The sequence below is a fragment of the Mustelus asterias genome, unplaced genomic scaffold, assembly GCF_964213995.1.
Source record: "Mustelus asterias unplaced genomic scaffold, sMusAst1.hap1.1 HAP1_SCAFFOLD_451, whole genome shotgun sequence".
NCBI classification, from domain to species: Eukaryota; Metazoa; Chordata; class Chondrichthyes; order Carcharhiniformes; family Triakidae; genus Mustelus; species Mustelus asterias.
In genome coordinates, this window is record NW_027590404.1 from 313,140 (window position 1) to 325,700 (window position 12,561).

Consider the following 12,561-nt stretch of genomic DNA (forward strand, 5'->3'; position numbering starts at 1 on the left):
AGATTGTAACTAGCAAGGTGAATTAAAAGGGGAACTTGTGGCAGGAATCTATTTAGATTTTCAGCATACATTTAAGATGGTGCCAGATGAAAGGTTGTTGCTCAGGATTAAGGTTTATGGCATTAGGAGTGGATAGAGGATTGGTTAACAGAATGAGAATAGGAATACATGGGTCATTTTCAGGGTGGCAAGGTGTAACTACTTGGTTGCTTCACAGATTTACTATCTGTAAGATCGACTTTGATGGGGAGACTGAGTATAATGTATCCAGGTTTGCTAACCTTATAAAACTAAATGGGAAAGTAAGCTATGAGGAAGCTTGCAAAGAAATTGAAGAGGAATGTAGACAGGTAAAGTAATTGTTCAAGGTGACAGATGGGGTTATAATACAAATAAACGTGAAATAATCCACTTTAGAATAAATGAAAAAAATAATGTTTTAAGAGGAACTACTAAATCTTAGTATCCAGAGGGATTTGGGTGTCCTACATATCACAAGAACTTAATATCCAGGTACAGCGGCTAACAGGAAGACAGATGGTAAGTTAGCCTTTAGGATTGAAGAATAAGTCAGAAGATGTTGCTACAAAGGTACCCAGTTTAGATCAGAGCACTAATAGAAAAGCAAAATTATATGGATTCTGGGAAGCTGAAATAAAATAGGAAATGCTGGAAATCAAACAGATCAGGCAGCATCTGTGGAGAGAGGAACAGAGTTAATGTTTATGCCAATGACCTTTCATTAGAACTGAAACATTCTAATAAAGATCATCCGCCTCAAACGTTTAATCCGTTACTCTCTTCACAAATGCTGCCAGTGTTGCCTCTAAAATATTCTATACACACCCTTCAACTAGTTTATTAGTCAAAAACGCGTTTATCCAAGTGATTTTAATTTGAGTCAAACACTTGCAAGTTAAAGAAACAACTCTTACACAATAAATTAACTTTTCCCCAAACTAGGCTCACTGCCTAGAAAACACTTATACTACACTCTGGTAAACTTTGACCGGGCTGTTGGATTCAATTCACTGAGCTCACATCGATGGATGAACTCAAGGCCTTCTTGCTGTGAAGGTGGATCTCATGCCCTTATCTGTTGTCGTGGGTAGCACCTGAAGAAGGGGCTTGGAGCTCTGAAAGCTTGTGTGGCTTTTGCTACCAAATAAACCTGTTGGACTTTAACCTGGTGTTGTTAAACTTCTTACTGTGTTTATCCCAGTCCAACGCCGGCATCTCCACGTCGTGGGTTGTAGCAGGCCAAATGAGTCTTCCCTGGGGTCATCTCCAGATGTCTGTCTTTATCTCCCTCTCCGACCCGTTGTCTGTTTTTCAGTCAATGGGATCACAGCACCCAATAAGGTTAGGCCAAGTCATCCTAAGGGTCCATTTCCTAAGTGTCCTGGGTGCACATATCTCCTTTCAAGATATGGTGCCATGGAGTCTGGCTGACCATTTACCATTTCTCCTGTTGAGTGCCTTTTGATGGGCTTCGGGTCATAGCGACTCTCCCATTGTTCAGATCAAGCACCCCTGGTCCCTATTGGCTATTGACCTGTGGTAACTTTGTCTGCATTCCATCAGACCTTGCCTGTAGAAGCGGTTGAGCTGTGTTAATGTAAAATGTCCAAATTTATTTTGGGCCTAGTTGCTTAGGCTGTTGGCCACTTGCCACACCAGACTATTCCTGGGATGAGAAGACTGTCATCTGAGCAGAGATTGAGTACAATTCTTTAGAGTTTAAAAGAATGAGAGATGTTTTCACTAAAACATATTCTTCAAGGGCTTGAATGGGTGGATGCTGAGATGCTGTATTCCTCTGAAAAGTCTAGGGTCAGTCTTGGGATAAGGTGTGAGCCATTTAGGACTGAGATGGGGAGAAATTTAATACTTTGAGCCTTTGGAAGTCTCCACTCCGGAAGGCTGTTGATGCTCAGTTGTTGAGTATGTTCAAGGCAGACTTTGACAGATTTTTGGGCACTTAAGGGAATCAAGGGATATGGGGCTAGGAGGGGAAAGTAGAGTTGAAATAGAAGTTCAGCCATCATTGTGTTGAATAGCAGAGCAAACTCAAGAGGCTGAATGGAAGACTCCTGTTTCTGTTTTTTTTTATATTTATGAGCAAGTGTATTTGCAGTGTGTGGTAAGCATGTGCACACATGGGATGATGCTCTGATCCTTGCTGGCTATGCTTATTTGGTTCATTTAGATCCCCACAGGACTGTGGCATGGTGTAGCAATTTATTTCTTTTTGGTTCCTTAGCTTGTGTAAATAATGCAGTCTCCCGAGTGATGTGGATCTTATGTCCAACTTTTGCAAAATGTGCCTCTAGGTTTGTTCCACGGTGGTTACTGATTTAACAGAAGCTAGTTCATTTTCTGTGCATTATACACAGTCAGTATTTCTCCCAAACTCTGGAGTTTGGCTCCTTAGGTGACTACAGTATGTTAAACTGAGCTGTGCAGATCAGGAAGACACAGTAAGAAGTTTAACAACACCAGGTTTATTTGGTAGCAAAAGCCAGATCAGGAAGATCCAGTACTTCACCTCTGGTTTGTTAGCTGCTTCCACCACAATTGTTCACAGTGCTTCTGTACAATGAAAAATCATTCATCCAGAGTCTCCACTCCTGAATGATGTTCTTGTCCAGATGTTATGTAAAGATAGGATTGTGCTCGTGTGTTACATTGGAGTGAGAGACTAAGACACAAAACTCTGGCCAATATGTCTTAACATGTGGCACTCCTTGGCTGACAACAGTCTGTTTCCTCTCATTTAAGCTGACTTGGTTAAAATCTAACCATAAAACTTAATTTACTTGTTTTCTCTTGCATTTTACAAAATTGCCATCTTGCTTTCTGTCTAACAACCCTTTCAATTTCAGCTGGAGTACTTTGGGTAACTTTGATATAACGGGTAATGTAAATAATTGCATCAGTAATTTGAAGCATTAAGCAGTTTCTTTAGATAATCTGATTAAAGTAATTATCATATATACGCCTATAAAAGTAAAATTTTGTAGACCATTTTCCCTCAAAAAGTTAAGAGATTGACTTTTACACTGCTAATATTTTGAGATGGAGAAGCCGACGTTGCACTAGGTGGGCACTGTAAGATGCTAATGAAGGAGCAGCGCTCCGATAGCTCGTGATTCCAAATAAACCTGTTGAGACTTTAACCTGGTGTTGAGACTTCGTACTAATATTTTGAGAGGTTTGCTTTCAAATAAAACACCAATATAATTAACATGGGTGTGAAAAGAATCTGCAAGGTAATGGGCAGAGCAGTGCTCACACCAACCAGGGTGACAAGGCAGCATTGCTGCCTTACAGCCCCAGGGACCCGGGTTCAAGTCCGGCCTAGGGCGACTGTGTGGAGTTTACATGTTCTCCCCGTTCTGTGTGGGTTTCCTCCGGGTGCTCTGATTTCTTCCCACAGTCCAAAGATGTGCAGGCTAGGCTGATTAACCATGCTAAATTGCCCCTTAGTCTCAGGGGGATTAGTGGGTAAAATACTTGGGGTTACAGGGATAGGGCCTGGGTGTGATCGTTGTTGGTGCAGACTCGATCGGCTGAATGGCCTGCTCTTGCACTGTAGGGATTCTATGATTCTCGTCTCTCTCTCTCTTTTTAAAGACCAGACTTGGTTGACTTAGTGCTCGCAGGGCTAACACTGCTTGGGCTGGAAGAAGGGAAGGAAAAGGTGGCAGTGTTTGAAAATGTCAGTCTAATGGTTCCCAACCCTAGATCTAGGGATTTGTGCAGTGAGTCGACATTCAAAAGGCCTGAGTCTCCCTTCCACTTCCCAGGAAGGAGGCGGGTGTTGGTTGAGGCCGCAAGGCCCAGGCGTTCATTTATTTAATGTTTGCTCTGGAAGTCAGGCCTCTGCATTCTGTTTCCATATAGAGTCACAGAGGTTTACAGCATGGAAACAGGTCCTTCGGCCCAACTTGTCCATGCTGCCCTTTTTTTTAAAAAACCCTAAACTAATCTGAATTGCATGCATTTGGCCCATATCCCTCTATACCCATCGTACCCATGTAACTATCTAAATGCTTTTTAAAAGATAAAATTGTACCTGCCTCGACTACTACCTCTGGCAGCTTGTTCCAGACATTCATCAGCCTCTGTGAGAAAATTGCCCCTCTGGACACTTTTGTATCTCTCCCCCCTCACCTTAAACCTATGCCCTCTAGTTTTAGACTCCCCTACCTTTGGGAAAAGATATTGACTATCTACCTTGTCTATACCCCTCATTATTTTATAGACCTCTATAAGGTCACCCCTCAGCCTCCTACGGTCCAGAGAAAAAACCCCCAGTCTATTCAGCCTCTCCTTATAACTCAATCCATCAAGTCCCGGTACCATCCTAGTAAATCTTTTCTCCACTCTTTCTAGTTTAATAATATCCTTTCTATAATAGGGTAACCAGAATTGCACACAGTATTCCAAGTGTGGCCTTACCAATGTCTTGTACAACTTCAACAAGACGTCTCAACTCCTGTATTCAATGTTCTGACCGATGAAACCAAGCATGCCGAATGCCTTCTTCACCACTCTGTCCACCTGTGACTCCACTTTCAAAGAGCTATGAACCTGTACCCCATGATCTCTTTTTGTTCTGTAACTCTCCCCAACGCCCTACCATTAACTGAGTAAGTCCTACTCTGGTTCAATCTACCAAAATGCATCACCTCGCATTTGTCTAAATTAAACTCCATCTGCCATTCGTCAGCCCACTGGCCCAATTGATCAAGATCCCGCAGCAATCCTAGATAACCACCTTCACTGTCCACCATGCCACCAATCTTGGTGTCATCTGCAAACTTACTAACCATGCCCCCTATATTCTCATCCAAATCATTAATATAAATGACAAATAACAGTGGGCCCAGCACTGATTCCTGAGGCACACTGCTGGTCACAGGCCTCCAGTTTGAAAAACAACCCTCTACAATCACCCTCTGGCTTCTGTCAAGAAGGCCTTGCTAAAGTCCATGTAGATAACATCAACTGCACTGCCCTCATTTACCTTCTTGGTTACCCCTCCAAAAAACTCAAATTTGTGAGACATGATTTTCCACTCAGAAAGCCATGCTGACTGTCCCTAATCAGTCCTTGCATCTCTAAATGACTGTAGATCCTGTCTCTCAAAATACCTTCCAACAATTTACCCACTACAGATGTGAGGCTAACTGGCCTGTAGTTCCCAGGCTTTTCCCTGCAGCCCTTTTTAAACAAAGGCACAACATTTGCCACTCTCCAATCTTCAGGCACCTCACCCGTGACTATCGATGATTCAAATATCTCGGCTAGGGGATATGTGCTGTTAATTTCTCTTTGTCAGTTTCTTCACCAAATTCAAAATAGATCTACATTCTTCATTTCTTAATTGACAAGTAGAAAGTGGAGAAATTATGGTAAATGTAACTTTTTTAATGAACAATAAATTGAAGTTTTTGATGCGGGTGGCACAGTGGCTAGCACTGCTGTGTCTCAGTGCCGTGGACCCGGTTTTAATTCTGGTCCCAGGTCACTGTCTGGTACCTGTTTGTTTGGGTTTCTTCCGGGTGCTCCAGGTTCCCCTCACGCTCTAGAGATGTGTGGGCTAGGTTGATTTGCCATGCTAAATTGCCCCTTAGTATCAGGGGGACTAGCAGGGTAAATGCGTGGGGTTACAGGGATGGGGTCTGGGTGGGGTGGTTGTTGGTGCAAGTTCGATGAGCCAAATGGCTGCCTCCTGCACTGTAGGGATTCTATGATATACTTTGCTTCTGAAATTTTCAGGCTTTGATTCCTGAAATAGTAGGATCAGTGTTTACATGAAGTAGATGAAAAATTAGTTTTTCTGTGCCAAAAATCATTAGTTTGACTTTTGCGAGATTGATTTTTACTCAAAGATATTGGGTAATCAAATATTTAACAGAACAAAAGAAAGACTTGTATCCATTTGTATCCATTTATCACCTTTCATAACCGTAGGAGTTTAAAGCCTTTGCAGTATTATTAATTAAGTGTTGTTGTCACTGTAATGTAGACAGGTGGCAGGCAATTTGCTCCCAGAAATGGCAATGTGATGATCAGATAATTTGCTTTAGTAATGTTGTTTGAGGGATTGCCCCTCTGACAGTGCAGCACACCCCTCAGTACTGCAATGGAGTATTAGCCTTGATGATATACTCGAGTCTCTGCAGTGGAACTTATGCCAAAATCTTCTGACCAGAACCCTGAGACAGCTGATACCTGATATGAATATCCATTCAGTACTCTTTAAATAATGTAATACAATTTAAATGTTTTAATACTTTATAAATAACCTAACGCCCTAAATTGTTGTGTTACTTCATTGCCAAAGTTATTTTGATGAAGTGGCAATAGGCTGCTTTCATAAAGTGAGAAGGAAGCTGTGGTTGATATTTGTGTGGCTGACCTGAACTGTTGGGTTTGTTTTGTAAACAGGTTGGATGCAAGCCCTGTAACATTGGTGTTATTGCACCATACAGACAGCAGCTGAAAGCAATCTCAGCCGTGCTGATGCGAGACAAAGCCTTCAGTGCTGTTGAGGTCAATACGGTGGACAAATACCAGGGGAGAGACAAAAGTGTTATCATTGTGTCTTTTGTTAGGAGTAATAGTGAGGGCAAGGTAAGTGAAGTGATGCCTGTTACTGTATTATTACAAATCTATATTGTAAACCAAGAGAGGATAGGCTCTCATTTCTCACTTCTATCCGGTCTTAAATCAGACCCTATTTGAAAATCAACTAAAATTGCAATTTTTAATGTGAGCTGAAGGGTGCAAATATGCCTTTGGTTTGATTTCCTGTCCGCCTCAAGTAGACTTATTTCATTGGAATGGAAATGGTTGCCAACTTCTAACGGATGCTCTGGGGTGAAGTGACTCAAATTAAAATTCCTTTTGGGGTTTGCAGTTGTGGACAATTATTTAAAGGCCAGGTGAATGCCCAGGGCTGATACAGCAAGAGTAACAGGGAAGATCAAGTGAATTGAGAAATATTCAATCAGGATGCTGATTTGAGAATTAAGTTCGAGTTTTGAGCTCCTGGAAGTTGATGAGAAGTTGGGAGGATGGTCAGGTTCTTGGTTATCACACTAAGAACATGTTGGGTGTCTAGAGGAAGCTTGACCATTCGAATTTTAAGAACGGGAGACAAGAAAGAATGTAATGGATTAAGGGACAACAAGCTGTTTCTTATATCCAGAAGCAAAAAATGCTGTTACAGATGTCCGTGAAGCCTTCACAGGTTTGGGCTGCACAATCCAAGCCTTCGACATACGCGCATTTTCAAAATGCTTCTTTAAAAAAAAAGGCATAGAGGAGAAAACCAAACTTATGCTTCAGTGATTGGGAAGTCAGAAAAAAAAAAGGTGAGGTAAAGAATGTCAGTGGATTGAGGAAGACTGAATTTGGAAGTGTCAAAGCTGAGAACTGTTAGCTACTGGTTAGATTTGGGAGAAGCATTAAGAAACACCTCAACCTCATTTCCATTTATCGTTTAATAGGCTGTAGGGTGATCAAGATGTAACATTCAGTTATCATACCCAGGGCTGGAAATCGAGTGTGGAAGGCATGTAACCAAACATCATTAGAAGAATGGACATGACTAGGCATTGTGAATGTGATGTTTCTTTAGATTTGTCTTCAAATCTGAGCAAGAAATCATTATAATAATTGGGAATGAAACACTAATCTGAAATGCATATACAGTTCTTGATATATCCACAAGGAAATGGATGTTACATGAATCTGAACTTTCTTAACAGCTTGGAGAGTTACTAAAGGACTGGCGAAGACTCAACGTAGCCCTGACTCGACCCAAGCACAAGCTGGTAATGATGGGATGTATGCCAACAATATGCCAATATGCTCCTCTTAAAAAATTACTCGATCACTTAAAGACTCAAGAAATGATATCCTTTACAAGCGATAATGTGTTGCTAAAATAAAGAATGTATAAAGGAATCCAGTATTGAAGTTGGACATTAGAATGGGTTGGACATTTGGGAACTGCGCTGAGAACCCAGACTGATGAGACAGAATCAACTATGATTGATTATAAGGGCCTCTGTGAATGCCTTGGACAGTCTAGTTGCACTTCCTCATGGGCTCCATTATCATTAATCAGCAACCTCACCCAGACAGGTGGCTGAAATTGCTGGTCTGTGAAATGTAAAATGTTTCATAGAAGGAGCAGGTTATGGCTTTCCCTGCTCCAGTGGAAATGTCTCGTGTTTCTCTCCATTTAACTAACATGCCATCCTTTATCATCCTGGTGAATCTATTGTCTATATCTTTAATACTCTTATAAGGCATTTAAAACTGCAGTCATCTAACTGTTGTACAAATCACTTTGTTTTTTCCTCTTTAACCCCTATTTATAAAGCTAAAAATGTTGGTGGCTTTTTTATAGCACATCTGCACTTTCAAGGAGTTGTGTGCCTGGACCACAACTTAGTATTTGTTTCTCCACACCATTCTACCTCTTCCTTTCTGAATACATTATCTCGCATTAAATTGGAGCTGCTACATGCCTACATGGACAGTGATGGGGGGGCATTTAGCCATTCTGCAGACGGGGCTGGGCACTGACCTCTCCAGTTTACAGAGCTGAGTGACTGTGTCTCAATTTCATGGGGGTGCTTTAAGTAAGGTCAGTTTTTGCACAGCTGGAAGAAGGTACTACTGTGTTTTTATGTAATTGTTTAATGATAAATTTGTGGCTCAAATTGCATCGCCACTCCTTCATCCAACCACTGCCTCAAGTCCTTTCGTGGGTAATCTGTAGGTGCTAAGAGCCCACTCAGATGCTGTGGGATGAACACAAGTGCTGGGTGGAAGACTGGTGCTTGTGCATAGGATTGCATGCTCCAGCTTGGGCACACTGCGAACCACTGACCGTCTTCATGCACAGGAAACCTTAGTCATCACTTATTGCTAATTTCACTTAACAGCTGAGCGATTCTATAAACTTCAAACTCTCCACGATTCAGGGCTCTGACATTTCTTCCTTTTCCTTAACTAGCTTTACATCATTGATCTTCTCCCTGGAGCGCACAGAATCACTGCTGTGATGTGAGTGCATTCATCCTCCTCAGTAATATGAATGTGGGAGAGCTGCTGCTCAGTGCTTACACCGATGACAAGGATGTACTTGCGTCTTTGCTGAACCCCTATCTACCTCCTGGATAAACATCGCTACTCTGGTCCAATTTATGTCTGTCATGACAGACAAATTCCAAAAGACAACTTCAAATCAATTGACCAGAAATTCTTGCATTGTTTAGTCAGTTCTGAATAGGTTTAAATTCCTTTAACTTGACTTAGATATCCAACATGTGAAATCACTACTCAGGTCATTTAAAATTAACTGGACACAAGTTCAAAATTATTTTGCATCAAAATGCATCTCGCTGCCCAATCTGAATCACATGACTAACATCCCTAATTACATCATATTAACATGTGACACAGCCCCAAGCTGCATTGTATTAATTTGTAACTAACCCCCACCTCAGTCAAATGGCATGGTATTAATGTAACACTCTGCACTGCATCATATTGATGTGGAACATCCAAATGTATTCTACAAAATGTGCTACACCCTCGATCTATATATTACTGTGACAATCATTATTGTAATATCCCCTCAAAGTGTATCGTAACATCGTGTAACATTCCCTAAACTGTGTGGTAACGCAATGTAACATCCTTCCCTAAAAATAACACAAAGATTTGAAACTAATTTGATAACTAGTTAGTTGTTAATGTAGTTACTACAGAACTTAAAGGGGATTGGGCTGTCTTTAGTAGATTTCACTCAGCCTACATATATTCAAACTATGCATCCCATTTTACCTGCATAACATAATCATATTGTTGCTCATTTTAATGACCACCCTTCACAACCATTGCAGTACCTTTATGCCTAGTGGACATAAGGAATGTGTTAAATGCTTGTCATATAGTGGGAGTGAAAGAGGAGGACACTGGAATGGGGAGCTGTATGTCTAGTGCAGTGTGGAATGCTATTTCTGCTGTCCTGGCATTGGGGGTGGTGCTACATTTGTATAATACAAGATTGGTAAGACTTCCTCAGCAAGTTGTTAACTAATTGCCATTTAAGTGATTCCCTGTCCATTAAATACCACAGCTGCTGACTTACCTATTTTGACACAGGTTGATGCTGCAGCTTCACTATAATTTCAATAAAAAGTTGTTAAAATTAAAATGGTCAGTTTTCATTTTTATATTGAAGCAGTCTTTTCTTTTGTACAATGAGAATCCCTTGGAAGGGAACACGATGTATGGTATAAGAACATAAGAAATAGGAGCAGGAGTAGGCCATCTAGCCCCTCGAGCCTGCCCCGCCATTCAATAAGATCATGGTTGATCTGACGTGGATCAGTACCACTTACCCGCCTGATCCCCATAACCCTTAATTCCCTTACCGATCAGGAATCCATCCATCCGCGCTTTAAACATATTCAGCGAGGTAGCCTCCACCACCTCAGTGGGCAGAGAATTCCAGAGATTCACCACCCTCTGGGAGAAGAAGTTCCTCCTCAACTCTGTCTTAAACCGACCCCCCTTTATTTTGAGGCTGTGTCCTCTAGTTTTAACTTCCTTACTAAGTGGAAAGAATCTCTCCGCCTCCACCCTATCCAGCCCCCGCATTATCTTATAAGTCTCCATAAGATCCCCCCTCATCCTTCTAAACTCCAACGAGTACAAACCCAATCTCCTCAGCCTCTCCTCATAATCCAAACCCCTCATCTCCGGTATCAACCTGGTGAACCTTCTCTGCACTCCCTCCAATGCCAATATATCCTTCCTCATATAAGGGGACCAATACTGCACACAGTATTCCAGCTGCGGCCTCACCAATGCCCTGTACAGGTGCATCAAGACATCCCTGCTTTTATATTCTATCCCCCTCGCGATATAGGCCAACATCCCATTTGCCTTCTTGATCACCTGTTGTACCTGCAGACTGGGCTTATGTGGGGAGTCAAATTACCTGTCAGGAACAGAGCCCCCTAGCTCTTCAAAGAGCTTCTTCTATTTTGACCACGAACTTTTGTCTTAATCCTGTCTACCACAGGTTAGTTGAAGCCCCCAATTATTAATGTTTTGTTGCTTGCTGCAAATCTTATAGTTTCTTCCTCGCTCTTTGGTGCTCTGAAAATGGTAACAAATTCTGACTAATTTGTACTGGAGTTTTACCTAGCATTAAGTAAGCCAATTATCTCAACTTGAAGCCAAAGGTGGAGGACCTAGTTGTTGTGGTCCATGTGGCTGAGATGATTGACCTCCAATCATCTCAGAAGGTCCTTTGTTGTGGATTTGTCTCCAACCAGTTGAGAACTTCCCGCACTCCCATTGACTCCAGTTTTGGTGGGATTCCTTGATGCCGTACCCTGTCAAATGCTGCCTTGATGTCAAAGATAGTAACTCTCACCTCACCCTTGAGAAGAACATGGATTGGGACCTGAGTATTGAAGCGTAAAGGACATTTACGAAGGGCAGAAAGTGAGGAAAAGGTGGAGGGGTGACTGTTAGTTAATGATATTAGCACAATACAGAGGGAGGACCTAAGTTCAGGAAAATGGTAAAGGAAAGAAATCATTTATGGTGGGGTGAAGCACAAAAGGAAAAAATAATGGGGGCTTGTCAGAAAAGTATGGTGATAATCATGGGAGATTTTAATCTACATATAGACTGGAAAAGTTAGAAGGGCAAAGGTAGCCTGTTTCCAGAATAGTTTCTTCGAACAGCATGTTCTGGAGCCAACCAGAGAGTAGACCATACTTGTGCAATGAGATGGGATTAATGACCTCATAGTGAAGGTGCCCCTTGGTCACAGTGACCATAACATGATTTAATTTTACATGAGAAAACAGTGGGTCTGAGACTGTTTTCCAACAGAAATTAGGGCATTGTGTGGGCATGAAACCAGAGCAAATTAGGTTAAGGGATAGGCCAATATAGATGCAGTGGCAAACCATTGAGGGTATATTTCAGCGAGTAAGGAAAAGTTCAAGGGACAGACATACCATGGTTAACTAGAAAGGTTGAAGATAGTATCAAACTTAAAAGCATATAATTGCTCAAAGATAGGTAGAAGGGTAAAAGATTGTGTAGAATATAAGTAACAGCAGAGATGATCAAAATATTAATAAGGAGGGGACAAAGTAGGTGAGATGGCTAGCCAGAAATATAAAAACAGATAGAGTTTCTATAAATATTTTTAAAAGGGTTAACAAAGTGAGCATTGGTCCAATAGAAAGTGGGTCTGAAGAATTGATATAATGACTGATGAATTGAACAGGTATTTTGCATTAGTCTTCACAAGAGAGGAACAAGTAACATCCCAGAAGCTGCTACAAATCATGAAATGGAAGGGAAGGAACTCAGGAAAATTACAATCAACAAAGAAGTGGTATCGAGTAAATTGTTGGAGCTACGGGCTGACAAGTGCCTGTGGTGCTGTGCCTAAAATAAAATTGGACATTTGAAATTAAAGAATTGGGCACTCTAAAG

General features: G+C 41.4%; 1 protein-coding gene across 1 annotated transcript in view; it reads left to right on the forward strand.

The window, feature by feature from the left end:
• The window catches only part of dna2 (DNA replication helicase/nuclease 2), a 100,664-nt gene extending 90,425 nt beyond the window's left edge, over positions 1–10,239 (forward strand). The window contains exons 19-21 of the mRNA XM_078204796.1: positions 6,460–6,645; positions 7,785–7,931; positions 9,050–10,239. Coding sequence (XP_078060922.1) covers positions 6,460–6,645; positions 7,785–7,931; positions 9,050–9,097 — 381 coding nt within the window. The 3' untranslated portion in view covers positions 9,098–10,239. The remainder of the gene's footprint in view (positions 1–6,459; positions 6,646–7,784; positions 7,932–9,049) is intronic.
• The last annotated feature ends 2,322 nt before the right edge of the window (positions 10,240–12,561 follow it).